At 43.2% G+C, this 27,205-nt stretch overlaps 2 protein-coding genes across 5 annotated transcripts in view; both read left to right on the forward strand.

The window, feature by feature from the left end:
• Positions 1-27,205, forward strand: part of LOC131684009 (regucalcin-like) — a 571,198-nt gene that overhangs the window by 254,578 nt on the left and 289,415 nt on the right. The window lies entirely within an intron of this gene.
• On the forward strand, positions 24,380-26,728 carry LOC131675876 (uncharacterized). Its single transcript, XM_058955009.1, has one exon. The coding sequence runs from the start codon at positions 24,380-24,382 to the stop codon at positions 26,726-26,728; it is 2,349 nt and encodes a 782-aa protein (XP_058810992.1).

The following is a 27,205-nucleotide window of genomic DNA, read 5'->3' on the forward strand; positions in this document are numbered from 1 at the left end:
TAATTCATTTGATTCATTTGATTCATTTGATTCATTTGATTCATTTGAATCATTTGATTCATTTAATTCATTTGATTCATTTGATTCATTTGATTCATTTGATTCATTTGATTCATTTGATTCATTTGATTCATTTGATTCATTTGATTCATTTGATTCATTTGATTCATTTGATTCATTTGATTCATTTGATTCATTTGATTCATTTGATTCATTTGATTCATTTGATTCATTTGATTCATTTGATTCATTTGATTCATTTGATTCATTTGATTCATTTGATTCATTTGATTCATTTGATTCATTTGATTCATTTGATTCATTTGATTCATTTGATTCATTTGATTCATTTGATTCATTTGATTCATTTGGTTCATTTGATTCATTTGATTCATTTGATTCATTTGATTCATTTGATTCATTTGATTCATTTGATTCATTTGATTCATTTGATTCATTTGATTCATTTGATTCATTTGATTCATTTGATTCATTTGATTCATTTGATTCATTTGATTTATTTGATTCATTTGATTCATTTGATTCATTTCATTCATTTGATTCATTTGATTCTTATTTTATGAATTTAAAAACCTATTATTTCATTTTTTGCTTTACTTTTTTATTTCGGTCGCTTTGTTGATTTCTATAATTTATTCAGTTTATTCGAGATTTTATTCGTGCAAGACTAGAAACTGTTTTCATCCCACCTCTAGTTGGGTGCCTACTTCTCGTGAGTTCTGCAAACTAATCCAATAGTGAAATGTGTAAGAAATGTCTCATCTCACTGCTAGGTGGATTAAATCGGTTTTAGATTAGAAAGATGGGTAGGTAATGTCAACGACATTACCGAAATGAAGTAGCATACATTTTAAGTTGTTAATACGAATGCTGCAATTTTTACTAATTTCTGAAAGGTTTTATTAAAATAAGTTATTTCGGTATTTCTAATTGAAATAGCGAAATAACGGTACAAGTATATACGATTCGCTACTGTTGCCAAATGAACTGATTCACTCTCATTAAATGCTCTTTTCAGGGTTACCATATGGTGATAAATATGTTGTAATATTTTAGGTTTCGATGTACGTGTACCGATATTTCGGAATTTCCATTAGAATTAACGAAATGGCTGGTTTTAATATAACCTATCAGAATATAGTCAAAATTGTAGCATTCGCATTAACAGCCTAAAGTGTATTCTACTTCACTCTGGTAATGTCTCTGACATTACCCACCCATCTTTTTTTCATATATTTCACCATACAAACTTGAAAGCTCCTGTGAGTGATCCAGAGCTTTCTGAAAAATCTCACATTTGACGAATGGTATGTGAAGCCAATCCCCGTTCGATCCAACAGTCCTCCGAAAAAAAGCTAACAATGTTGCCGGTCTAATACATATACTCGAATTGAAGGAGGACCCCACGATTAACAGCTCAACTATACAAGAGATTATTACCACATCACTGGATGAAAGGGCAGAAGTTAAAGCCTTAAGCCCGTATACAGTGATTATGTGTATAGACCAGGATGATATCAGGACTGTGAACGAACTAAAAGGTGGACTGAAGCTGCATTTTAACCTGGTCGAGTTGCACATGACGATCCGGTTAACTAAGGAGTACGGAGGGGCTCAGACAGCGATGATTCTTTTTTTCGGCATCTGCTGCTGACAAGCCGCTGGAGGTAGGCCAACTTACGGTTGGGTGCCCATTGAGAGCCGGGTGAATAAACAAGCGGAGAATTACTCCAGGTGTTTGGTCTTTGGATATTTGGCAGAGGCTTGCAAGGAACCGAACATATCAATGATGTACTGGAATTGCGGGAAGATGGACCGCGAGGCCAAAGAGCAGCACCAGAATAAAGCTTATGTAACGAAATTTCGTCCCTTCTCATATACTGTGAGCGAATAGACAAACGAGTGTGACAGATTATAGTTCCCTTCATACAATCCGCCAGTCTTCCGTCACCGGTACAGCACGTCAACGGAAGGTCAAAATCAGTTGCATTGAATTATGATGTAGGTGTTCGCACACACATCAACGGCACAGAGCGTTTTGATGTACGAAGCGTGTGAATGCGCATACGATAAATACATTCTGAAGGCAGTTTTATCGTGTAACTCTCACTTTATTCTCAATGTCGAAGAACAGCTATGTGAAGATAAACGATAAACACCTAATGTATGCAGAGCATGTCAATATAGAGCCTGCACTATTTCTCATTTCGCTCGCTCCTACAGTCATGTAAACAAAAACCATGGAAGCTATGAGTGTATGGGTTATTAAAGTCACTCACAGTCTGGGAAATTGGTCGAATCTTGTCACACGTAGATCCGCCGTTAAAGAAAACCACTGTTTACCCGGCAAATGCCAACAAAACTGCTTTCTCTGTCACTCGACACAGTGTACCCCAGGTCCAAAGCGCTATTCACCCCCCTTTGACTCACCACAGCGACGGCTCAGCGCCGCGCACTACCACCAAAACTCACACATACACCATACATGCGCTCATTCACACTTGTTCAGCATTCAGCAGGCCGGCAAATGCCTGGGCAATGCGCAATACAGACCCTGTGGTTAGCCACAGTGGTCCTTAGCCTCTTGCCCAGGAACTCCTATCTCTACCTCCCCGCGGAGCCGGCTGGGATACGAGTAGCCATAGGAATGTTCGGGTAGCCAACTCGTTGGGACTATGGTCGTATGCTGACAGGGAAGGGGGGCCGTGTAGTTGCCGGCATACAATAGCGCTATGGACCACCCGTTCCGGTAATATGGGCCCACCAAACGGGGTAACCCCAATTTCAAGGCGTGAAGCGATCCGTGCCGAGGGATGAATGATCGGGGGGTGAAAAAGATGCCCGATCGTTAACGGAGCCTGTGGGGTACCTGGGCACCCCCACAGTAAGTGTCTCTTACCACGTTAATGCGGAGCTCTGGCGTGGCGGACCTATTTTCTCGCGCAACTCGTGGGTCTTAATATGAGTTCTTGTAGAAATAATAATAAAAAAGTATGTGATGAGGAGGCGGAAGCGATCACGGCGCTGAACCCCTTTGCCAAAGGGGGTCTGGCGAGGTCTCCCCCGACAGGGGCTGACAACGGAGCGAAGGTGGCCGCAAATAACGGCACCGGAGGCGAAATGGTTGTGGTAGGAGACAATACTACCAGCACGCTTGGCGGACCACTACCTGCGATGCAGGAAGTGGTCAAGCAGCTGGATAGTATCATCGAATTCACAAGCGGGAAGAGTAACATCAGCAAGGAACTAAAACAGAACCTGCTGGTGCTTCGTCAGGCTGTTCGAGTCGCAAGACAAGAACAAGTAGCCTACATGAAGAGGTTGCCGGAAAGAGAGAAGGCCGATCGCGGTATCCAAACCGAGGCCTTCTCCTTCCACGGCGGAGCGACGATGGCGCAGGAGGCGATAGATTTCGCCTTATCGGCCACCAATCGCTTAATGGAGGGGAGACTGCGAAGCGGCCTAGGCCTAATGTAGGCACGCGCAGCAATGCCAAACGACGTGCAACCAACAAGGCCAAACGTCGCTTGGGAGGTGCGGATCCGGGTGCGAAGGATCCCGCAGGGCGGCGTCCCGAGAAGGCGACTTCTCAGCCTAAAAAGGCGAAAGCCGCCAATCGGGCGCGTACTGCGGAGCGACCTGGCACCAGCCTGCCGGCGCCATCGGTACAAGATGGCGAATGGCAGGTGGTCAGCAGGGAGCGGAAGTCCAACGCATCTCGACCCGCGAAGAAGAAGGCGAGGGACAGAGGAGAGGCCCTGCTGGTGAAAACCAACGGGGGCAGCTATGCGGATGTCCTAAAATCGATGCGGGCGGCCGAAAGCCTCTCGAATTTAGGACAGGATGTGCGAAGCGTCAGACGCACCAAAGATGGCGAAATGATCTTGGTGCTGAAGCGTGGTGCACAATCCAATGGAGCAACGTATAGGAGATTGACCCAAGCGGTCTTGGGAAACGGCGCTCAGGTGAGGTTGTTGGGAGCGGAAGTGACTCTCCAGTGTAAGCAACTGGACGAGATCACAAACGCAGAGGACGTCGTCTCGGCCGTTAAGCAGCAGTGCGGCGTCGAGATCGACCAGAACTCTGTACGTATCAGGGAGCGGTTGCTTGGCACGCAGGTAGCTTACTTCAAGTTACCGGCCGCGGAAGCCAAGAAAGTAACGGACAAAGGGAAGTTGAAGATCGGATGGTCAGTATGCCCAGTTAGCATACCCCAGCCGCCTTCAGTGGACCGATGTTTTAAATGTCTGGAGCCAGGCCACAAGTCATACGACTGTAAGGGCCCAGACAGGAGCAAGTTGTGTCGTCGCTGCGGCGAGGAGGGACACAAGGCGCTGAAATGCGAGAGGGCACCCAAGTGTCTCATCTGCGCTAGCAAGAAGCAGGCCCGCAACCATGTTATGGGCGGACCTGCTTGTCCCTTCGGGGAGGCGGGAAAGAGGAAGCAATGGCAATCGTCACACAGCTGAATCTTAACCACTGCGCACCTGCTCAGCAGTTGCTGTGGCAGTCGGTATTGGAGTCGGGGACAGATGTCGCCCTTCTATCCGACCCGTACAACGTCCCTGCCGACAACGGCAACTGGGTGGCGGACGGGTCTGGAATGGCGGCAATCTGTGCAACGGGTCGGTTCCCGGTCCAGGATAGTACAGTCCTCTGCGGAGGGTGTCGCGATTGCCAAGATCAATGGTGTGTTCTATTGTAGCTGCTATGCCCCACCTATGTGGCCAATAGAACAGTTCAACCAGATGATCGATAGGCTTTCGTCTGACATGGTGGGACGAAAGCCGTTTGTCATAGCGGGTGACTTCAACCGCTATACACATGGTAGGGGCCAAGCGCTTCTGAAGGCGCTTGCGAAACTCGACGCGGTGCTAGTCAATGATGGTTCCGCTAGCACATTCCGTAGGAATGGGGTCGAGTCGTGGATTGACGTAACGTTTGCCAGTCCAGGTTTGGTCCCAGACATGGACTGGAGGGTAGACGAAGGCTACACCCATAGTGATCACCTAGCAATTCGCTTCAGGATCAACTTTGGTGTGCAGCATTCTAGGGTGGGTAATCCCTGTCAGGTACGCGGGTGGAAGACCAATCACTTCGACAGCGAAGTTTCCACCGCGGCCCTGGGACTGGAGGCCAACACCGACAGTCTAAGCGGGGATGCGCTGGTAGCTGTTCTATAACGCGCGTGCGACGCCACTATGCCGAGGAAGACCCTGCCAAGAAATGGCAGACGCTCGGTATATTGGTGGAGTGCAGAGATCGCAACCCTACGGTCAGCTTGCCTACAAGCTAGACGTAGAATGCAGCGAGCCCGCACTGAGGAGGTTAGAGTGGAACGACGTGAAGTGTTTCGTGCTGCGAAATCGGCCCTTAACAAGGCCATCAAGCGCAGCAAGAGAGCGTGTTTTGACAAATTGTGCGAGGAGGCCAACGTGAATCCGTGGGGTGACGCCTACAGGATCGTGATGGCAAAGATTAAGGGGGCCCCTCACCTCCTGAACGGTTGCCAGAACGGTTGGCGAGAATTATCGAAGTACTCTTCCCGTCCCGAACCATAAGTCCCAGACCCCCAGCGCCGCAAGGCACGGTGGGTACGGACGACATGGTGGCCCCGGTGACGAACGAAGAGCTACTTGCAGTTGCTAATTCTTTAACGGTGAATAAAGCTCCTGGGCCTGATGGAGTTCCAAACAGCGCTCTCAAGACAGCAATCATGGTGAACCCGAACATGTTCAGGTTGGCTATGCAGAGATGCCTTGACGAGTGCCGTTTTCCGGATAGATGGAAAAGGCAGAAGCTGGTACTGTTGCCGAAGGCCGGGAAGCCGCCTGGTGACCCATCGGCGTACAGACCAATCTGTCTGATTGACACGATGGGCAAATTGCTTGAGCGGATTATCCTGAACAGGCTAACTCCATACGCAGAAGGTACGGAGGGCCTGTCAAGTAATCAGTTCGGCTTTCGAAAGGGGAAGTCCACGGTGGACGCTATCAACTCAGTGGTAAGGTCTGCCGGAAGAGGCAGGGCATTCGATATTGCGCGTTAGTGACACTTGACGTGAAGAACGCATTCAACAGCGCAAGCTGGGATGCCATCGCACTCTCGTTACACCGGCTTGGCCTGCCGGTGGGCCTGTACCGGATCTTGGAAAGCTACTTCCAGAACCGTGTACTATTATACGAGACCGATGCCGTTCAATCCTGGGCCCGGTACTATGGAACCTTATGTATGACGGGGTTCTGAGACTAAAGTTCCCTCCGGGTGTGAAAATCGTCGGTTTCGCCGATGATGTCACCCTGGCGGTCTACGGGGAGTCAATCTCCGAGGTAGAACTAACGGCGGCACACGCGATAAGCATAGTGGCGGAATGGATGAGCGCGAGAGGCCAAGAGCTCGCCCATCACAAGACGGAGGTGGTTGTTGTCGGAGCTGGGTGGGAAGACCCCATGGGGAAGTTCACTTCCATCTGACACAATTCCTGTCAGGCCATGGCTGTTTCCGACAGTACCTCCACAGGTTTGGGCACGCTGAGGCCCTAGTCTGCCCAGACTGCCCAGGTGTCGACGAAACTGCGGAGCACGTACTATTCGTATGTCCCCGCTTCGACGTCGAAAGAGGCGCTATGCTAGGCCTCTGCGGCTTGGACACAACCCCTGATACCCTTGTACAGGGGATGTGCCAAACGGTAGAGAAGTGGAACGCAGTCTCGACTGCTACCACTCAGATTGCCTGCCGGCTGCAGAGAGCATGGAGCGCCGAGCAGCAGGCGAGGAGTTAGAGTGAGTGAATTGGCGGATGATAGACGGAGGTATGGTATACCCATGCCGAGATGGGAGTGAGTGTGCAAGAATGTAAGGCACGAGTGAGAGCGTACGCTAAGTACGGCCATCCCCCCAGAAGTAATGCCGAAAGGTAGTTCCTGGGGATAGATGGCGGAGCCCAATGGAGTTTAGTCGGTATTAATGGAAGAGTCACCATTCGAGTCCGACACGCCCCCAGTGCACCCCGTGTGGTAGATTGGACCCTACCAATAGCACGTGTACTGGGCTAGGACATAAAGGTCTTCTCCATTGTAAAAAAAAAACACTTGTTCAGCACAGGCAATGTATAGTGTACTAGAGCAGTGTGAATGCTCGCACAGCACTGAACAGCCACCTAAATAGATGAGATACATATGTGTACGAAGCAACGAAGCGCCCAAAACGGAAGGAAGTTGCCAAAGCGTAAAAATGGAAAAAAAAGAAAGAAAAACATCACCGAGATTTATGCTTCGTTATCTGTCAGATCTATCTTCTGTTTCGTGGTTTCTTTCTTCCAATATTGTTGCACACATATCCGATGAGTATTCACATAGCCCTTTGCGCGAGAGGCCTGGAGCTCGCTCATCATAAGACGGAGGTAGTTATCGTCAACAACCGCAAGTCGGCACAACATGCAGTTATCCATGTGGGAGAAGTCGCGATCACTTCACAGCGAAGTCTGAAGTCTCTCGGAGTCATTATAGACGACAAGCTGACCTTCGGCAGCCATGTCGACTATACGTGCAAGAGAGCGTCGACTGCTGTTGCGGCTCTATCGAGAATGATGTCCAACAGCTCAAAGGTGTGCGCCAGTAGACGTAGGTTACTGGCAGGCGTTTCCGTATCTATCCTCAGGTACGGCGGCCCGTCATGGTCAAGAGCACTGAGGGTAACCAGTTACCTACAGAAACTGGAGAGCACCTACCGCGTGATGTGTCTCAGAGTGATATCTGCCTACCGCACGGTATCACACGATGCATCCTGCGTGATAGCGAGCATGATTCCAGTCGGGCTGGTCATTCGGGAAGATGAGGAGTGCTTTGAGCTACGTGGAAATAGGGGAGCCCGCGAGCGCACCAGGGTGACCTCGGTCGCCAGATGGCAGCGTGAGTGGGACAACTCCTCGAAAGGTAGGTGGACCCACCGGCTGATACCTAGCATATCGAGCTGGGTGGGAAGACCCCATGGGGAAGTTCACTTCCACCTTACACAATTTCTGTCAGGTCATGGCTGTATCCGTCAGTTCCTGCACAGGTTCGGGCACGCGGAGGTCTCAGTCTGCCCGGACTGCCCAGGTGTAGATGAAACTGCCGAACACATACTGTTCGTATGTCATCGGTTCGTCGTCGAAAGAAGAGCAATGCTTGACGAAGTGGAACGCAGTCTCGGCTGCTACCATCCAGATTGCCAGTAGGCTACAGGTAATCTGGCGAACCGAGCAACAGACGACGGGCACGGCTAACTAGTGATTGGTTAGCTGGCGCGAAAAAGGCCAAGCGCAAAAAAGGGAGTGAATGGTCTGTTCATGCCGAGGCAGGTTTGGCGCAGCGAATGGCAACCGCGTAAGGGGTAAACCCAGCCACCCCGAAGCAAGACAGAAGAGTGAGTGTATAGGCGTATAAGTGGACTGCCTCATGCCAAGACGGGAGGGTCGTAGCGTAGTATGTTGGAACTTAGCTATCGATGCCTCATGGCGTGGCAGAGGAGTGAAAGGGTGAGCATCCAAGTCAGTCTCACACGGCATGTTAAGGGTGAGCATAAAAGTCAGCCTCACGGGTATGGTAGAGGCTAGCACAAAAGTCAGCCTAGCAAGGAATGAAAAAGGTGAGCACACAAGTCAGCCTCGCATGGTATGTCAGAAGTGGGGCCTAAGAAAAATGTCCCACATGGGATGCCAGGGGGAGTGACAAAGGTACAATAGAGTGGCACGATTGAGAGTGAATCAGGTGATAGGGTGAGCACCCAAGTCAGCCTCACATGGTATGGGTGGGGCGAGCACAAAAGTAAGCCTAGCAAGGAACGAGTAAGGTGAGCACACAAGTCAGCCTCGCATGGAACGTAAAAGGTGAGCACAAAAGTCAGCCTCATGCGGGAGTGTTTGAGAGTGAATCAAAGTGCGATTGAGAGAGCACCCAAGTAAGCCTCATACAGGATGTATGAACGCGTGAGTAAGAGTGAATGAGTACATTTAGTACAGTCATCCCCCCAGAAGTAATACCGAGAGGTAGTTCCTGGGAGGAATGATGGCGGAGCCCAATGGAGTTTAGTCGATATTAATGGCTGGTCACCATTCGAGTCAGACACGCCCCCAGTGCACCCCGTGTGGTAGATTGGACCCTACCAATAGCACGTGTACTGGGCTAGGACATAAAGGTCTTCTCCATTGTAAAAAAATAGCCCTTTGCGATTCTAAGTTCGTTGAGACATTCATTCATGAAATGAACAAATTTCATATTTTCTTGCTTTGAAATATCAATGTTAAAATCTCTCGAAACAACCATCGGAATCATTTTCCTAGCGTCCAGAAATGAATCACGCTTAACAAAAAACTAGGGGCGGGTAATGTCCGGGACATAACCGCGATGATCATATTCTTAAAATTCTGCTTGTATCTCATTCAAATGGCTAAATTTTACGCATTAAGTCCGATTCAAAGGGCACAGCGAAATTTTCCTGGGGATCCCGTTCGTTAATCTATTCAGTAAAACAATTTTATTACCGAGTTCTCCGCATTGAATACAGGTCAATAAGCATCCGTCAATACTCAATAAGAAATAGTAGTTTGCAGTAAATTTATGTCGATAAAAGTTAAGGAATGCACGTTTAGTTAAGATCTTTTAAGGTTATACAGATAACTTTCACATAAAATAATTGTCCTACGTCAACACCCCAGTCATGTACCGGACATTACATACCCCTAATTTTTCTCATTTCTTTCAAAGTTTCAATTTTGAACACGAATATCATTTCATATAATACTCTGTTGCGTTTCGGCTTCGCCTCATCAGAAACCGACACTAACTTATTGTCGGAATAGATTAGCGCCGGCTTGACGCAAATCCCTTAAAACTAAAACACACTTTGTGTTTCAATCGAACGACTGATCAAACGTGATGTCCCGTTCGAGCAGAAGTTCTGTTTATGCCGATGAGACACAGTGAAGCCGAAACTTGTCTTGGCGTAGCAGGCCTATGCGAAAGCACTATGCTATATTTCACCCTAAGGAGGAAAATTTGGTAAAAACCAAAATTTCTCACTAGGGTGAAAATTTGTTGGTAAAAATCAGTCTTTGTACAGGAGGGCACAAATCCTTATTTCATACTCTGTTGCGTTTCGGCCTCGCCTCATCAGAAACCGACACTAACTTATTGTCGGAATAGATTTGCGCCGGCTTGACGCAAATCCCTTAAAACTAAAACACACTTTGTGTTTCAATCGAACGACTGATCAAACGTGATGTCCCGTTCGAGCAGAAGTTCTGTTTATGCCGATGAGAAGGCACAAATCCTTATTTCATACTCTGTTGCGTTTCGGCTTCGCCTCATCAGAAATCACCTCATTGTGCCCTCCTGTACAAAGACTGGTTTTTACCAACAAATTTTCACCCTAGTGAGAAATTTTGGTTTTTACTAAATTTTCCTCCTTAGGGTGAAATATAGCATAGTGATTTCATATAATGATTTCTACAAGCAGACATTGTACTTGTATGACAGGTGGAAGTGTTCTGCAGCGGTTTTAGTGAAGGTAACAACAAAAAATCGTGTTGGCAGCAGAGGGTTAAGTTGTTTGGAAGAGATAACAATTATTGCGTTGCGTTGCGTTGCGTTGTGACGATGATTTTGGCGGATGGCACACTGACTTCATCATGTTTGACTGCTGATTATCTAATAAGAGTTGCTTAGGAAATGGTAAGTAGGAATTCATACCAATCCGACCCATATTAAAACCTCAACAGCATGATAGCCATCATTGCTGGCCGCACCCATCTTCATCGTTCACGGGGAAGGATAAATGATAAGGTAGACAGGAAGTGTTGATGCTCCACCTACTTAACGGAAGGACGACGATTCATCAGACTCTTCCATAGGTGTCGCGGAGTTGGTAGTTTGGAAGGGTATCAGGTCTAGGATTCGCTCCAAGCAAGCGATGCGACCTGTAAAGCATATTTTATTAGGTAGTTGTTTATTTGGTCTTCGAGTGCACGATCACTCGAAAAAGAGATCTTGTTTAGTTTTTGGTTTTTTTAAACTCTGGGCAGCCGGCTACCGAGAGTATACTGGGCAGCCGGCTACCGAGAGTATATGGGCTATGTTCCCTAAACAAAAGCAATTTGAACTCCACACAGCCGACCGTGGGAGTATTGCCTAGAAAAGCTAATCTTATCTACGTAATGGGCCGGATCAGTGCAGTAAAATTTCATTTCATTCAATCGAAACTGAATGAACGCAGTCAATCAGTCGTCTACGGTAGCATTCATATTCATTTAACGCATCAGTTGCTGTTGATCTGAAGCTCAGTTCGTGGCACTTCACTCATCGATGCTTTCAAATGAGTTGCAATTCATATTCAACCTCCTTCGTTTGATCCTCCTCTGGTTTTCTGGTGGTAGAAACTAAACAGGCAAAAACGTCAAATGACCAGAACCTGTTATTCAATTGACAGTGAACTCTGAGTGACTCAAACGAAGACGGCAGCAGAACTCAATTGATATAGTGGTGGTATGCTTACAGTGAAAGACTCGCAGTTTCACTTGAAACGAATATTTTCGTTTGAAATTGATATTTTACCGCACTGGGCCGGATTACTATTCATTGCAACAGTATTTGGACAGAATTCGCTACTTCTTCTCAACGATATATTTATTGGCTTGAAAACTACCGTGTGATAACACATTATACAGGCAAAAATAGCGCGAGATGTTATAAATCAAGGAAAGTATTTCTTATTTTCCATATCGGATTGTTTGTGGAATACAAGTATACGAGCGATAATAACGAACACTGAAGGGAAATATAAAGGACTGTTAACCTGATGCACGGGCTTGTTAGCAATAACGGAGCTTGAAATTAGGTTCATAAAAACAGACGCGGCGAATTTTCAATACGTATTGACCCGTGATCATAGATACTAGTTAGATTAGTCGTATTGGGGCTAATTTCCGATCAACTATTCATTTTTACGGCAATGTTTTCTCGGCTAGATCTGTTCGCACCCTCTCATTCTGCTACTATCGGCAGAAGGCTGATAGCACCCAGTCGTCGCCGGTCTAAGGACCAAATGTCATCAATAGACTTAGACTCGCGTGGAGGCATGAGATAGGAAACTTGTGAGAATTTTGTTATCCCACCGTTTGACGACCTTGTTTGGAAGAGATGACAGTTATTATATGATAACTAAAAATATAAAATTGTTCTATAAATTGAAAAGTTATTGCCGTGTTAACCTGAAAATTTGTCATTTCATTCATATAGGAACAATCATTGAAATTATGTCAATTTATGCTATGCAAGATTTGAAATAACTTCGAAGTGTGGTCACGACACCCCTGTTGTGTCATACACATTACCAACCCATCTTTTTCCATTATGCATTCGTCCTAAAATATTTTCTTATGATTTACTGGTAAAGGTATAGAATTAACAAGCGCAAACTTAATACTAGTTAATAAAACAAACTTTCAAATCATTTTTTTCCATTATGCATTCGTCCTAGTAACGGCTTGCAGATAAACAAGACGAGAATCTTTTGAAACGATTCAAACCTTGCCGACGATTTGTTTCTACTGCGTACACACATACGAACATTCCCCTTTCGTAGCTCATACCGAATGAGCACGCTTTGCATCAAGGCGAACCCTTTTATTAACTTTTTGGTGCAGATGGGAGGCCATCCTTTTGTGCGATAAATGAAAATATTTTCATCATTCGTTTTGGTGTAGCTTTCGCTTAGTGGCAGAGTTGCCACAATCACTGATTTTCTTGAAGGATTTGCAAAAACCTTCGGGTTTATAGACTAATTTGAAAAATATTTTCTTATATGATAATTATTTTTAATTATACAAATTAATAAAAGGAACTTCCTAATAAAATTCTTTTTCCATTATATATTCATCCTAAGGACGGTTTGCATATAACTATGACACAAAACCATCCACAATTAACAGCGCTAACGGAAAATAAGCACCACTAATTCTTTACAAGTATTTTGTTAGTCCTGAAAAGGACTGTTGGCAACATTAGAGACGCGTGAATTAACTTATCTTCTTCGGGCAGCTTTCTTAGCAGGTTTGGCGGCCTTCTTTGGCTTTGGGGTCTTCGGCTTGTTCGCTGCAGCCTTTGATGTTTTGGTGGCATTTTTAGTGGCAGTTGCTACTGCCTTTTCAGTAACTGCGTTTCTTAACAGCAGCCTTTGGCTTTTTGGCCTTCTCATCGCCACCACCTCCACCAACGTTTTTCTTCTTCTCTCCGGTGGTAGCCGATTTGATTGGTCGTCCGATGCAGCTTCTCAATGGACGACCTAACACCTAGCACGCACGTTCATTATGCACTGCATCTTACACACGTCTGGCTTTGAGAAAAGCTGCGATACCCCTATTTATAGCGTTTACCATTAATGTTGATTTTCATTTAAAGTAGTTTTTGAACTATTTAAACAAGTTTTCTATAGCAAACAACATATCGGTAGCAAGCGTTGAACGTTTTCCTGCCGATTTATGAAACAAGATTAGCAATCCGTTTAGTAGAAGGAAAGTTATTAAGGTGTACGTAACGCTTTCGCTAATATGCACTACTATCGCTTTCTCGCTCGTTCTTGTTCCGTGCATGAGCCCTTCTTTTCTGTCCGGCTTCAAATGACATAACCAAAACGAATATGCCGTCTTTCCCCCACCAACTGCTCTCGCCAAGCAACCCAATACGAATAATCATAGGAACAAACTTGTAGTGGAGCTATATTAAAAACTTTTCGCCATTTTATTATTCGCTTGGTGCACCATATTGACGGCTCTGTGCGGGATGGGCTGAAAAAATTCACTTTTCCTAGTCGTTTTCGAAAGACTTTTCAAAACACTATTTTTCCGTTGATAATGAATGTCCTACATATTCCAAATTTTAATAAAACATTGCTACAAATATTTTCGACAAAATGCCGAAGAAATTGATTAAATCCATTCAGTACAACCAAAGATATAAGCGTTCAAAACCTTACATCATTTTTCTTTCGAAATTTTGAAAAGGGGCCCCTATATTTAAAGGTAAGTCGTTAGTCACGACAAAAAACGATGTTAGTTAGATGAAACGGGTAAGATTGTCGTGACATCAGGTCAACCCCAAAGGCCTTAGTACAAAGGTACGCAAAGAGTATGCAGAGTTTGAAGCCAGAAAAAGTCTACCTATCGAGGAAAATTAGAATCCAGCTTTGCTACACAGGTATCAGAGACGGATTCCAATTGTGCTCGATAGGTAGACTTTTCCGACTTCACTTTTTGCGCAACTGTTCTCTATCAACTGTGGTCAACCCCTATTCCCCTTTAAAAAGCTACGTATCCTCTTACCGTCCTGCCGTCACACATCTTCACAAAATACAAAACTCCCCCTCCTCCATATAATGCTACGTCATTTATGAATGGTCCCTAAACATTATCGTTATTGAAACACAATATGCAGATTGTAATTAAATCAAAACAGTGTGGATTCCCGCTCATTGCTCCATACCGGGTAATGAGAGAGCGGATAATTTAGCCAAAATAGGGGCACTGGACGGTGACATCTATGAAAGACCTATTGCCTTCAATGAATTTCATAGCGCTTCTCGTCAGAAGACGCTTACTAGTTGGCAAACATCATGGGACAATGGTGATCTGGGACGGTGGTTGCACTCAATTATCCCTAAAGTATCAACGAAGGCATGGTGCAAAGGGTTGGATGTAAGTCGAAACTTCATTCGTGTGATGTCTAGGCTCATGTCCAACCATTAAACGTTGAATGCGCATCTCTGCCGTATTGGGATCGCAGAAGATAATCAATGTGCTTGCGGAGAGTGTCACGAAGACATTGAACATGTTGTTTGGTCTTGCACTGAATATCGTGAAGCCAGATCCTAATTAATAGACTCCTTACGAGCCAGAAGAAAACAACCCTATGTTCCTGTTCGTGATATCCTCGCTTTACGAGATCTTACATACATGGGCCAAATTTATCATTTCCTGAAAACAATAAATATTCAAATATAATTATCCCCACAACGTTTCTAGTTTTTTTTCCCTTGCTACCCACAAACAATTTAGATTTATTCGAAGTTAGTTAAGTTAGATAAAACGATATGAACAAAGAAAAAAACAAAGATTACAGAAAAACTATCAATAGGTTTACAATGAAATTCAAGAAAATAATATAAAGTATAATATAAATATTCAAAATGATGATTATCCTCAGTGCTAGCATTAGAAAGTGAATTTTTATTATAACGTGATAGTCTTAAGACCATTTGTAACATGTTATGTAAAAAAACCCGGCGTAAAAAAGCTTTTGCAAATGCCGTGTCAAATAAACGTTTCATGAGAAAAAAAAATCAAAGCAAATATCAATCAATATTCTGTATTACATCAAGTTTAAAGTTTAGGAAGCGGGTCACGGAATTTGGCCAAGGGAAAACCTAAAGCTCTGCTACTCTAAAAAAATACCCACAATATCAAAATAGCGCCGATTTTTAAACCTTAACGTTTTTTTCGTTTTGACAACAAATTCTGAATCAGTTTCGCGTACGGCGTATTTTGCTATCCTGAATGAGCAAAGCATGTTTGTCAAACTTCTCCATCAACGAGTTTGACAAACTTCTCCATCAACAAGTTTGACAAACTTCTCCTTCAACAAGTTTGACAAACTGCAGCGTTACGCTGTATGAAGTTTTGACAAACTGGTCAGTACACTGTTTGACAAATCGACAAATAATCGCCTTGACAAACACGAATAAAAAGTTTGGCAAACTGTGTTTGATCAAATATTTGAAGAGCCAGTACACAACAGTTCAAATTTATTTCACGAAAGATATCATATGTTTGACGTTATGACAAACAGTGTACTGGTAGCTTAAGTACTGCTCCAAGTCCATATCCTGAAGCATCAGTATGTAATTTATAAATATTCTTCTCTTCAAAGTTTGGGTAATCTAAAACTGGAGGGTTTATGAATAGATTTTTCAGTTTTTGGAATGATGCTTCGCATTCTGCAGTCCAGGTAAATACAACGTCTTTTCTAGTTAAGAAATTTAATGGCGCACAATTTTTGCGAAATCTCTGATATGTTTTCTGTAATAGTTAGAAAAGGCTACAAGTCTTTTCACTTCGTCAACTGAAACTGGGCTGTTCTAATTTTTAATGATCTCAATTTTTGAAGGGTCAGGCAGTACACCTTCCTTCGAAATGATTTAAATAAAGTTATTCTTGTTTTAGAAAGTTGCATTTACGGGGGTTTAGTTTTAATTTTACGTCTCGTAATCTTTGAAATGCAGAAATTAAATTTTCATTGTGCTCATCAAAAGTCTTACCGAACACAATAATATCATCAAGGTACACTAAACATCTTTCAAGGTTTAAACCTGACATCGCTACTGTCATCAATCGTGAAAAACTTGAGGGGCTTATTTTCAGACCCATGGGCAATCTCGTCATTTGATATTGACCCGATGGAGTTGAAAATGCCGTAATTGGTCTATCTTCAGGTTTTAATTTACATTGGTAATACCCTTGCGATAGATCTAAATGTGTAAAATATTGAGCTCCTGCTAGTGAGTCAATTACTTCCTCTATATTTGGGAGCGAAAATTTATCATCTTGGAGAGTCGTGTTAACCATTCGGTATTCATTGACTAATCTTCATTTCTTCACATCAGTATCAGATTTCTTAGGAACAAGTAATAATGGACTGTTCCACTCGGATTTTGCTTCCTCTATAATTTCAGCTTGAAACATTTTTTCAACTTGCCTACAGACTTCCTTCTTTTGTGAATGTGGAATACGATATGGTTTGCTGATTGACTATTGTGTTTGACAGTTATTGTTGGGCAATACACGTTGGTTGTTTCAAGCTGATCTCTTTTCAGACAAAAGATATCAGCATATTTCATGCAAATTTGTTTAATCGTTTTTAGTCAGATCCAGACAAATGATTTAATTTTAATTCGTTTAAAAGTTTACTCGCTCGAACTTTGTCAATATTATTATTATTCTTACGAAGTTCAATGATGTTGTAATTTGAAACTGATTCAATATGTGGTTCCAAATGATCAAATGCAACTGGTTTATTTTTAAAGTTGACTACACGAATCGGTACCAGGGTTGTTAACGTTGAATTCAACTTTACCGCCGATAACGATGAATTCAGCACCATTATCGGCGTTGAATTTGGCGTTGATTTAATCGTCATCGTCAACGCACTTCGTTGAATTCAACGTTAGCGTTATCGCAAATTTTCACGTTGATTTCTGTGTGTCGTCCTTTTTTGTCAGAGATAGTATATGGTGTATTCAAAGAAAGTTTAATTTTATATGCAGCAACGTTTATAGAAAAAGATATAATTTTATTTTATTTGAAATACATATTCGTAGGTTAGTTTCTGAAGCACTTTTTTCACAAACGTAGATCAAAAGAAAAAACCTGTTTTTGCACCATCGCGCGATCGTGACGGCCGGTTAGTCTCCATTGTTTATGCTATGATTATTCCTAACGTTTCTCCAGCTATGAAGGACATTGCGTCGCTCTATGGAAAATAAAAGTCGACATCATATGCACACCGGGCAATGATACGAAGCACGTCAGAAGAAAGCATAATTAATAAAAGAAGCATCTCTAATTCATCAACTTATGATGTGTACTCACGTCATATAATTTTCTGTTCGTTAACATTAGTTTCTAGTTATCAAATTTTTGTTAGCTGACATTACCAATTGCTCCATTTGATAACGCCGAAGCTGTATGGCAATATACAGACAGCCAACATGTTGATTGCTCTGACCTTATTCCTCGCGTTTAGAAAAGACTTCATGACACCGTTCACCCCACTCAAGAACTTATCTCGGAGCTCAAGCTTGATGCCGGTGTGGCAAATCCCAAGGAGCTGCGGGATCTGAAATACTTATACGTTCGCCACGAATTATGTCCCAAATCATCTCGCCTTCGTCGATCTTGTGGCAACTAGAGTCGACCAATTAATCCTTTACTTTAATTTGATTACTACACCCAGCCGTTCCGTCAAGTCAGCATATATCTTGAGATCGTTCATGTAAAAGGTATGGATCACCTCATCCGGTGAGTTTTCTCGATACTTTATTTAACAGCCATGCCCGTTTCGATTGAGTGCCGGTCGTCAAACAGTGGGATAACAAAATTCTCACAAGTTTCCTATCTCATGCCTCCACGCGAGTCTAAGTCTATTGATGACATTTGGTCCTTAGACCGGCGACGACTGGGTGCTATCAGCCTTCTGCCGATAGTAGCAGAATGTGAGGGTGCGTACAGATCTAGCCGAGAAAACATTTCCGTGAAAATGAATAGTTGATCGGAAATTAGCCCCAATAAGACTTTAATCTGACGCTCGCTCGGTATCATTGAACATCCGATTTTATTATCCTCACTTCGCGGAATCAGTGTAACGCCTTAACCTTTTTAATGATACACTCAATTTCTATGTGTATCGGGTTTTCCATCAGCTGGTGAGCTCTAAGAATACGATGCTCAGTAAGTGCAACGATCGCAGCCACATGACATTTCGCCGATCTTTTGCCGTCTCTGTACGCGGCCAGCCTTCCAATAGCGGCACGTTAGTTCAAGATCCGACTCTACAATCTCTGCGGCCATGGAAGTACTCGCCTTTCCCGGTGATGGTGAAGCGGGTCACTTCTAGGTTTAAGTCGATATCCTAATCATCCAATGATTACCACCGCAGCACAGAATACTATTAGCTACAGATCGTCCATGTCATGTGCAAATTCCAGGTGCATTGGAAGAACGTTGCCGTTCATGACCTAAAGTTCGCAGGTCAACTTGAAAAACTGCAGCTTCGGGATCTTGCGGCGCGACATTGGATCCGTGTCGCGACACTGCGCAACCGCTTCGCCCATATTGAAGACCGAATCACGTACCCAGTCACCAAATTTTGAAATGGCAATGATTCTCTTTTATTCCTTTTTATTAACGACTAAGAGTGAGTCATTTTTTTCTTTTTAATGTTGTGACGACCGAGACGGTGAAGGGAGAAAGTTTAGAAAAATGTGGAACACCATAAAAAGTTTTAATATATGCAAAATTGAATCTAAAAAAATTGCCCCTCCCCCACGCAAAACGGAATTGCTGCGGATTTTATCATACATTTACCCTACATGTGTATTTCATGATCCGTTGTATCTATTTTTCTTTGAGGGCAAGTGGGGTATAAAGTTCTTTGTAAATTCGTCCGAAGAAATAGGTTCAAATTTTAAAATTTCTCTAACTCTGGTTTAACTTGACTATACTATAACCTTGTAGTAACAACTTTTGGAGTGTATGTATTGTACGTTTTATAGAATATTATGTCCTGGAAGGAGTGTACTACTGTTAACTATCTGTCACTCGCGTTAGTGCACTGAGTGTACACAGTTCTGAAAATCTAGCGAAATCCTCAAGGCAACAGCGTCTAACCGTTCAGTGAGCCATTTGCGCGGCTTCCGGAGGATTAAAAGAGAAATCATCGCAAAATTTCCGATAACGTTAACGTTACATTCATCGATGTGTGTTGACGATGAACGATTAAATCAACGTCAAAATCAACGCCATTGAATTCAATGGAAAAATTATCGATTCAACGATATCGCGTTGAAACGATAACTTTGACTTCATCGGGTTAACAACCTTGATCGGTACCATTCCGTTCGATGGTTGTCCGACTGAATTTAAAATGTAAACATGCGATATAATTTCCTGATTAAGCACTACACATGTGTTCACAAATTTTGTTTTAACAAATGTAACTTCCGTACGCGGGGGTATAACGATTGACACAGTACCATCAAGCGTCAATGGTATTTTATGAATAGCATGGTTGCTGTTTCTCAATGTTAAAATTAATGTTTCGAAGTCAATATTCGCTTTATAATTATACAAAAATCTGTGCCTACCAAACCTGCTATATTAATAAGCAATTTCGGTACCACATTGAATTTAATATTGAAATTATCATTTCCAAAACGTATAGAAGTATCTATGAATCCTAAAGAGTTCGCTATTCCCTTAATTCCTTTAATAGAGATTATATCATTAGTATTGATTGGTACATTTTTCGGGATAAATTTACTATCGATCACGCTACACCAGTGGCGGCTCTAAGGGGGGGAGGGGGGGTTGGCGAAGGAGGCAGCCGCCCCGAGCGGCAAAATTTGGGAGCGGCATATTCTACTCAACATAATTTAATTATTTATGAGTGATTATCATTGCTCATTAATCGCGATAAACGTTAAGCGCGTGTGAAATATATGAATTCGTATTGTTTTGGCGCCTGTAGAAGATATAGAGTGTGTTTACGATCAGAAGTACGAAGGATCTGACGGAACAAAACAATAGATATCTGAACCTTAACCTTAAACGTAACGATCTTAGCAAATGCGAACGGAAATTGCTTTTAAAAAATCCTTTATTAATAACTTAACTAATTTTGAGAAAAAAAAACTCCTGAAGTTAACAAAAGGAATAATAAAGGTAAAAGTTTAGTTTTTGTCTCACAATTAAATAACCAGAAAAAATGGGTTCTTACTGCTGTTATTGAAAGTAAATTTGATGTTAATTTTTTTTTTGTTTATATTAACACTGTCTAATTGTGGCAAATATATCCCACACGCTATACGGCGTTTTATTTATTTTGAAAAGGTTTTCCAAACTTTTGGGAATTTCCAACACTTAAGATTGCAATTGGTTTTTGACACCGCTGAAATCTTGGCCCTAATCCCTTTAACTTTCTTGTACCAATCAGTCTAATGCCACCATGCCCTTTGCTGTATCAATATATCGTCTCTAGTTCACTCTGTTCATTGCCGTTTATCGCCAGCTTAGCAGAGCATGAGGACTCCTCAGGCTCCCTTCATCTTGCTCGTTGTGGCTACTTGGGCCAGTCGGATTAGTTTAGGGAATCATTTTTACCGGGTTGTCGTCCGCCACTAACGACGTGCCCAACTCACCACAGCCTCGTATATTTTGCTGTGTGAACGATGGATAGTTTTCCAAACAACTGTTGCAATTCGTGGTTCAATCGCCATCTCTACATGCTGTCTTCTGACTGCATCGCACAGGACGAGACAAAATTGTATGTCCCGTCAAACTGGGGTGACCTTCGGCAGCATAGCAGTTCTTCAAAAAGGCTCGTACCGCGCGTCATGTTTTGCACTAAATAAAGACAATACGTCGCTATTATGCTATTTTATAACAAGCGCTATTTAGCACATTTCGAGAAAAACGATTTTCAAAGTTTGAGATTGAATATCTTGCAACTTATACATAATATAAACAATTCAAAGAAGATAATTGATGCTTCTATCTATTCTGTATTAATCTCTCAAGTATTGAGAAGATCGGTTGACTATGTTACGAGTAACATAAATGTAAACAAAAGTCGCGCTCACACGTGTCATAGGTGTGTATTGATGACAAAATTTGTATGGCATGTCATAATCGTACATGGAAAATTTTCCATAGAAAAAAGTATCAATTATTAACTTATATTCAGTTTTCCCATATGCACATCGCACACAAGGTTCGCTCTGGTTCTGTGCTCATATTAAACCCACACTTCGTGTACGAACTCAAACACGCTATTTCGTACCTAAACACGTGCACATGTTCGTCTGCACAACCGAACCCCATGTACGTACACGGTGTGCGTACACGTAGCTTCTAGGCACTAGTTTTCTCTTTCTCACTCTCATCATCACTAGCGTTAACTCTTTTTGCCTTGTGCGAATCGTTCTCGTGCACGTACACGGATGTTTGAACTAGAGTTTGCACATCGTTCACTTGGGTTTGATGTTCGAGGAGAACCTGTACATCGAGACGAAGCATGTTTGAGGTTGAACGCGTGCGTGAAATTTTGTACACAGGTACAAACTTGTCGATGTTCATGGGAAGTCTGCTTATATTCATATTTTTGGTTTCATTTGGTCTATAAACAATCAGTGACATGCATTTTGAAGGAAATGAGTCAGGGAATCTAGAAAAAATAGTAATTTTTGGTTACAGTATTGCAAAACATGCAATATTTCCAGTTGAAAACTTAAACTGTATTTTTCTCGCAATACGTGTAATTTTGTTTTGAAAATGATTATGCCATTGTATTTCTCAGTTAGTTTTACACATCAACACATTCATACATCAAGATAACTTGAGCCAATCTCCAGACACAGTCATTTGAAGCAAAAAGCTAAAAATTTCTCATCACCTTTCTCACTATATCTCAGTTACCAAGCAGAATGTCAAAATTCTCAAAACGCCACTTTGCAGGGATTTTTTAGACAAGTGATGTGGCATATATAACTCAGTTTGCCCCAAAATGGCGTTTGTCATAAGATAGCACAACAGCGACAAAATAGGCCATTGCATTGCATTGTAGTAATAAAACCGCGAGTGGCAAGTACGCAGAGAATCAAAATCCATTCAAAGCCTGTTGATGGCGCTACCTCGAGCGACAAACATCTTGGCGATGATATGCAGCGCGACAACCCGATGAACGTGAATGGGCAAACTAGTGATAACAATCAGAACGTGATAGCAATCAGAACGGAGTGAATTGATCGATAGTGCATTTATATATATCTATGAATTTATTATATCTAAATACCTAAAACTAATGGTGTCAAGGAGATTAAGATAAGAGAGCTAAAATTGAAGATTTCACCCATAGATTACAACTGCTCACCAACGTGTTGGCACTGATTATCCGTAACCAATCTGAATTTTCTTAAGGACGGATTAAAATAGAAGCGTCGTAGGCCGGCTTAGCATCACGGATGCTAATTGATTGTATTTATAAGAGAAGGCACTAAACTTATGTACACATGAATTAACTGAACTGCCTCACCAAACTATTATTAATTGTAGGAGATTTTTAATCCCGCTGGGATTCCAATACACCAGTGATTAACAACTCGGAAATCGCGTTTTCTTCCGATCAAATAACAACTTAAAAATCTCGTTTACGACGTTTTTCTACGATGCCCGCCACGAACACGAAATCAAAGAAGGTTACCAAAAAAATAGAGGGTGCCAACAAGTTAAAACCAAGCGCTGGTTCCGAAAAGGACAAGGCGAGTAACGAATCTATCAATGGTATGGGAAGCACGAAACACCATGACGGTATAGATAACGGTTCAGCTGATGATTCTGTTGCTCTTTTGGAAAGCAAATGCTTTTTGTGCAGTGAGCCGGACAACAAAGACATGGTCCAATGCGACCGATGTGATTCCTGGTATCACTTCGTTTGTGTGGACGTGACTGGAGGAATAGCGGAAAAAGATTGGATCTGCGTTAAGTGCGAAGAAGCACAGGATTCGAATCTCTTAAATCCCAAAAACCCCTCAATCGAAAACATATCGAGGCCGAGCGCTAGTAAAATGAATTCAACATTGTCCCGAAAGTCAACCAGAAAGCAGTTGGAAATACAGATTCAAAAATTGGAAGAAGATAAGAAGCTGAAAGCGAAGTTTGCTCTGCGCAAGCTGGCGATTGAAGAGGAGTTGGAGCAACAGTTCCAGGATAAAAAGTTTGATCTGTTATTGGGAGCAGCTGGCGATTCATCTGATGGCAGCGAAGACGAGATTGGAATATCTGATTCGAGAATCGAAGAGTGGGTTAGTGACGTAGGTAGGCGTCAAGAGAAAATCGGAAACAATCCGTTAAACAAAGATTATTTAACTGGCGTCAAGTCACGGGTGCAAAGCCAATCTTGTCCTATACTTCCGGTCACTTTAAATTCTAAGCACCAAGGCATCGGTACAATAGCAGGTATGCATCAGTTTAACCCTGGACAGCGGTCAACACCAAAGCTGTACCAAAAGAACTTCCTGATTTCAACGGCGATCCTGAGGACTGGCCTTTATTTTGGTCGATGTTTACCTCATCGACCCAGATGTGCGGATTCTCAAATGAAGAGAATATGCTGCATTTAAGGAAATGCTTAAAAGGGCAGGCCCTCGAATCAGTTCGTTGTCGGTTACTACATCCATCTAACGTAACAGGAGTCATGTCAACACTGAAAATGTTATTCGGAAAACCTGAGGCCCTGATTCACGCAATAACCCTCAAAATCAGATCGCTACCACCCCCAGACATCGATAGACTAGAAACGCTAATAAATTTTGCTTTGTCGGTGGAAAATCTCTGCGCCACGATAGAAGCATGTGAAGTGGAAGACTTCATGTATAACGCAGCTCTGCGGTAGGAATTAATAACAAAATTACCTTCGAATCTAAAGCTGGATTGGGCGAAACATTCCAGGCAACTCCAATCACCAAAATTATCGGACTTCAGTGCCTGGCTATACTCGATGGCTGAGGATGCTAGTTCAGTTTTAGCTACTACTCCTACACAACGAAAACCTCGTTTTGGCAAGAAGGAGGACCGATACCTGAATCTTCATGCCGACGATCAATCGTCTCCTGACGCTTCCCCCGTGCGCCCACAGCAACAACAAACGCACGTGCGACAGCATCATCATGATACCACCAAAGATTGTGCCCTTTGCGGCAGCAGCTGTTCGTCACTTGCGAAATGCGAAACATTCCAAGGTCTCAACTACGATGCAAGATGGTCGGCAGTAAAGGAGCGACATCTTTGTAAAAAATGCCTTCGTAGGCACAACGGTGCATGCCGTCAGCAGAAAGAATGCGGTACGAACGGATGCAGTTACCTACATCATCCCCTCTTGCATATACCCAGCCCGACGACGGTACACAGCGCGACACAGGTGTTGACTCAACAGTCTCAAATGGAACGAAACTGTTACTTGCACCAAACACAATCCAACGAAATTCTTTTTCGAATAGTTCCAGTTACATTATACGGTCCGAATACTGAGTTTCAGACATATGCGTTTTTAGATGATGGATCAGAGTTAACACTTATCGAAGAAGGATTAGCACGTCAGCTACAGCTCAACAAACCGCTCTGTCTCAAATGGACAGGAGGGACTCGTCGAGTTGAGGAAAAATCTCAGATGGTTAACTTGGACATCTCTGCAATTAATAATCACCAAAACAAATACCATCTTTCCTGCGTACGTACAGTGGCAGAGCTAAAGTTGCCACACCAAACGGTGATCATGAAAGAACTAGAGCAAAAGTATGCGCATTTTAAAGGGTTGCCAATAGAAACGTATTATCATGCCATCCCACGCATACTGATTGGGCTTGACCACACTAAGATTGGTAATGCGCTTAAAGGACGTGAAGGAGCCGCAAACGAGCCAGTAGCAATTAAAACAAGGCTGGGTTGGACAGTTTATGGAAGCTGCAACCGAAACCATTCAACAAGTCTATTCGTGAACCATCATTCGATTAGAGCCCGTCATTGTGACTGCATTTCAGATGACGAATTGCATAAATCCATGAGGGAATATTTTTCGTTGGATAGTATGGGTGTAATTAAATTACCCACGAATCTGCTGTCAACAGAAGATCAAAGGGCACAACATCTGTTTAAGCAATTACCGCGCCCTAAAGCGGGCCGATACGAAAACGGGTTACTATGGCGGTATGATAACGCGAGACTTCCGGATAACAAAGCGATGGCAATGAGAAGGTGGCAATGCTTACAGCGACGAATTACAAATGACGACTCGTTGGCCATGGTATTGAATAATCAGATTAGAGATTACCTGGACAAAAAGTACATACGGAAGTTGTCACCTGAGGAGCTTACTGCGGTTAGACCGCGAACCAGGTACTTGCCAATCTTCCCGGTGATTAATCCTAATAAGCCAAACAAGATTCGAATCGTTTGGGACGAAGCGGCAAAGGCACATGGAGTATCCCTTAATTCGTTATTGCTGACTGGTCCGGATCAGCTGACGCCGCTTTTGGCAGTATTAAATAAGTTTCGCGAATTTCGAGTGGGCATTTGTGGGGACATACGCGAAATGTACCACCAGGTTCTAGTCCGAGAGGAGGACCAACACTGCCAGCGTTTTCTTTGGCAAGACGACAAGGCGAAAGACGGGCCGAGCGTCTTTATTATGCGCGTTATGACGTTTGGAGCTTGTTGTTCGCCCAGTAGCGCACAATACGTTAAAAATCTGAATGCGATGAAGTATGAGCAGCAGTTCCCTTTAGCAGTTGACGCCATAGTTCGACGGCACTACGTCGATGACTTGCTAACGAGTCTTGAAACGGAGGACCAAGCTATACAGCTCGCACGAGACGTGAAATGGATTCACGGCAGAGGCGGGTTTGAAATAAGGAATTGGGTCTCCAACTCATCACGTGTACTCGAAGCACTTCGGGAAGGCATCACCGAACAGAAAAGTCTTCAATTAGGTTCTGAAACAGTCACAGAAAAGGTGCTCGGAATGTATTGGTGTACCACAACAGACACCTTTACCTACCGTCTTTCTGCTAGACATGATCCCGAGTTGCTAACGGGCTTGCGGCCACCTACGAAGCGAGAAGCTCTGAGAACGCTGATGATGGTGTATGATCCGCTTGGATTGATCGGGCATGTACTCATGTACCTCAAAACGCTGCTGCAGGAAGTTTGGAGATCTCGAATCGATTGGGATGATCGAATCAATGAAGATTTGTACCAGAAATGGCTTACTTGGCTGAAAGTGCTACCATCTGTCGAAAATATTCAGATCCCTCGAAACTTTAGATCGCGAATCAATCTCATCTACAACTGACATACAATTACATACATTCGTCGATGCGAGCGAGTCCGGGTTTGCGGCAACAGTTTTCTTAAGGTTTGAAGAAGACGGAATTGTGGAATGCGCTTTGGTTGGCGCAAAAACACGTGTAGCGCCCCTGAAGTTTTTGTCAATACCCAAGTCCGAACTGCAAGCAGCGGTGCTTGAAGTCAGATTGGCATCTAGTATAAGGGAATCACTTACAATCAAAATATCCAAGCGGTTTTTCTGGACGGACTCTCGAAATTTGTTGTGCTGGCTGAATTCAGATCACCGGCGTTACACCCAATTTGTAGTCTTTCGAATCAGTGAGATACTCGAGACTACAGATGTGAGTGAATGGCGATGTGTACCCACAAAACAAAACGTGGCAGACGACGGCACAAAATGGCATCGTGAGCCAGACGGAACAACCAATGAGGAACTACGTCCGCATCTTTTAATTCACTGTAAGCTTCCTGAACCTATAAT

This window comes from Topomyia yanbarensis, chromosome 1, assembly GCF_030247195.1.
Source record: "Topomyia yanbarensis strain Yona2022 chromosome 1, ASM3024719v1, whole genome shotgun sequence".
Taxonomy (NCBI): domain Eukaryota; kingdom Metazoa; phylum Arthropoda; class Insecta; order Diptera; family Culicidae; genus Topomyia; species Topomyia yanbarensis.

Coding starts and splice junctions, on each gene's coding strand:
- LOC131675876 (XM_058955009.1), top strand. CDS start 24,380: ATGGCTGAGGATGCTAGTTCAGTTTTAGCTACTACTCCTACACAACGA.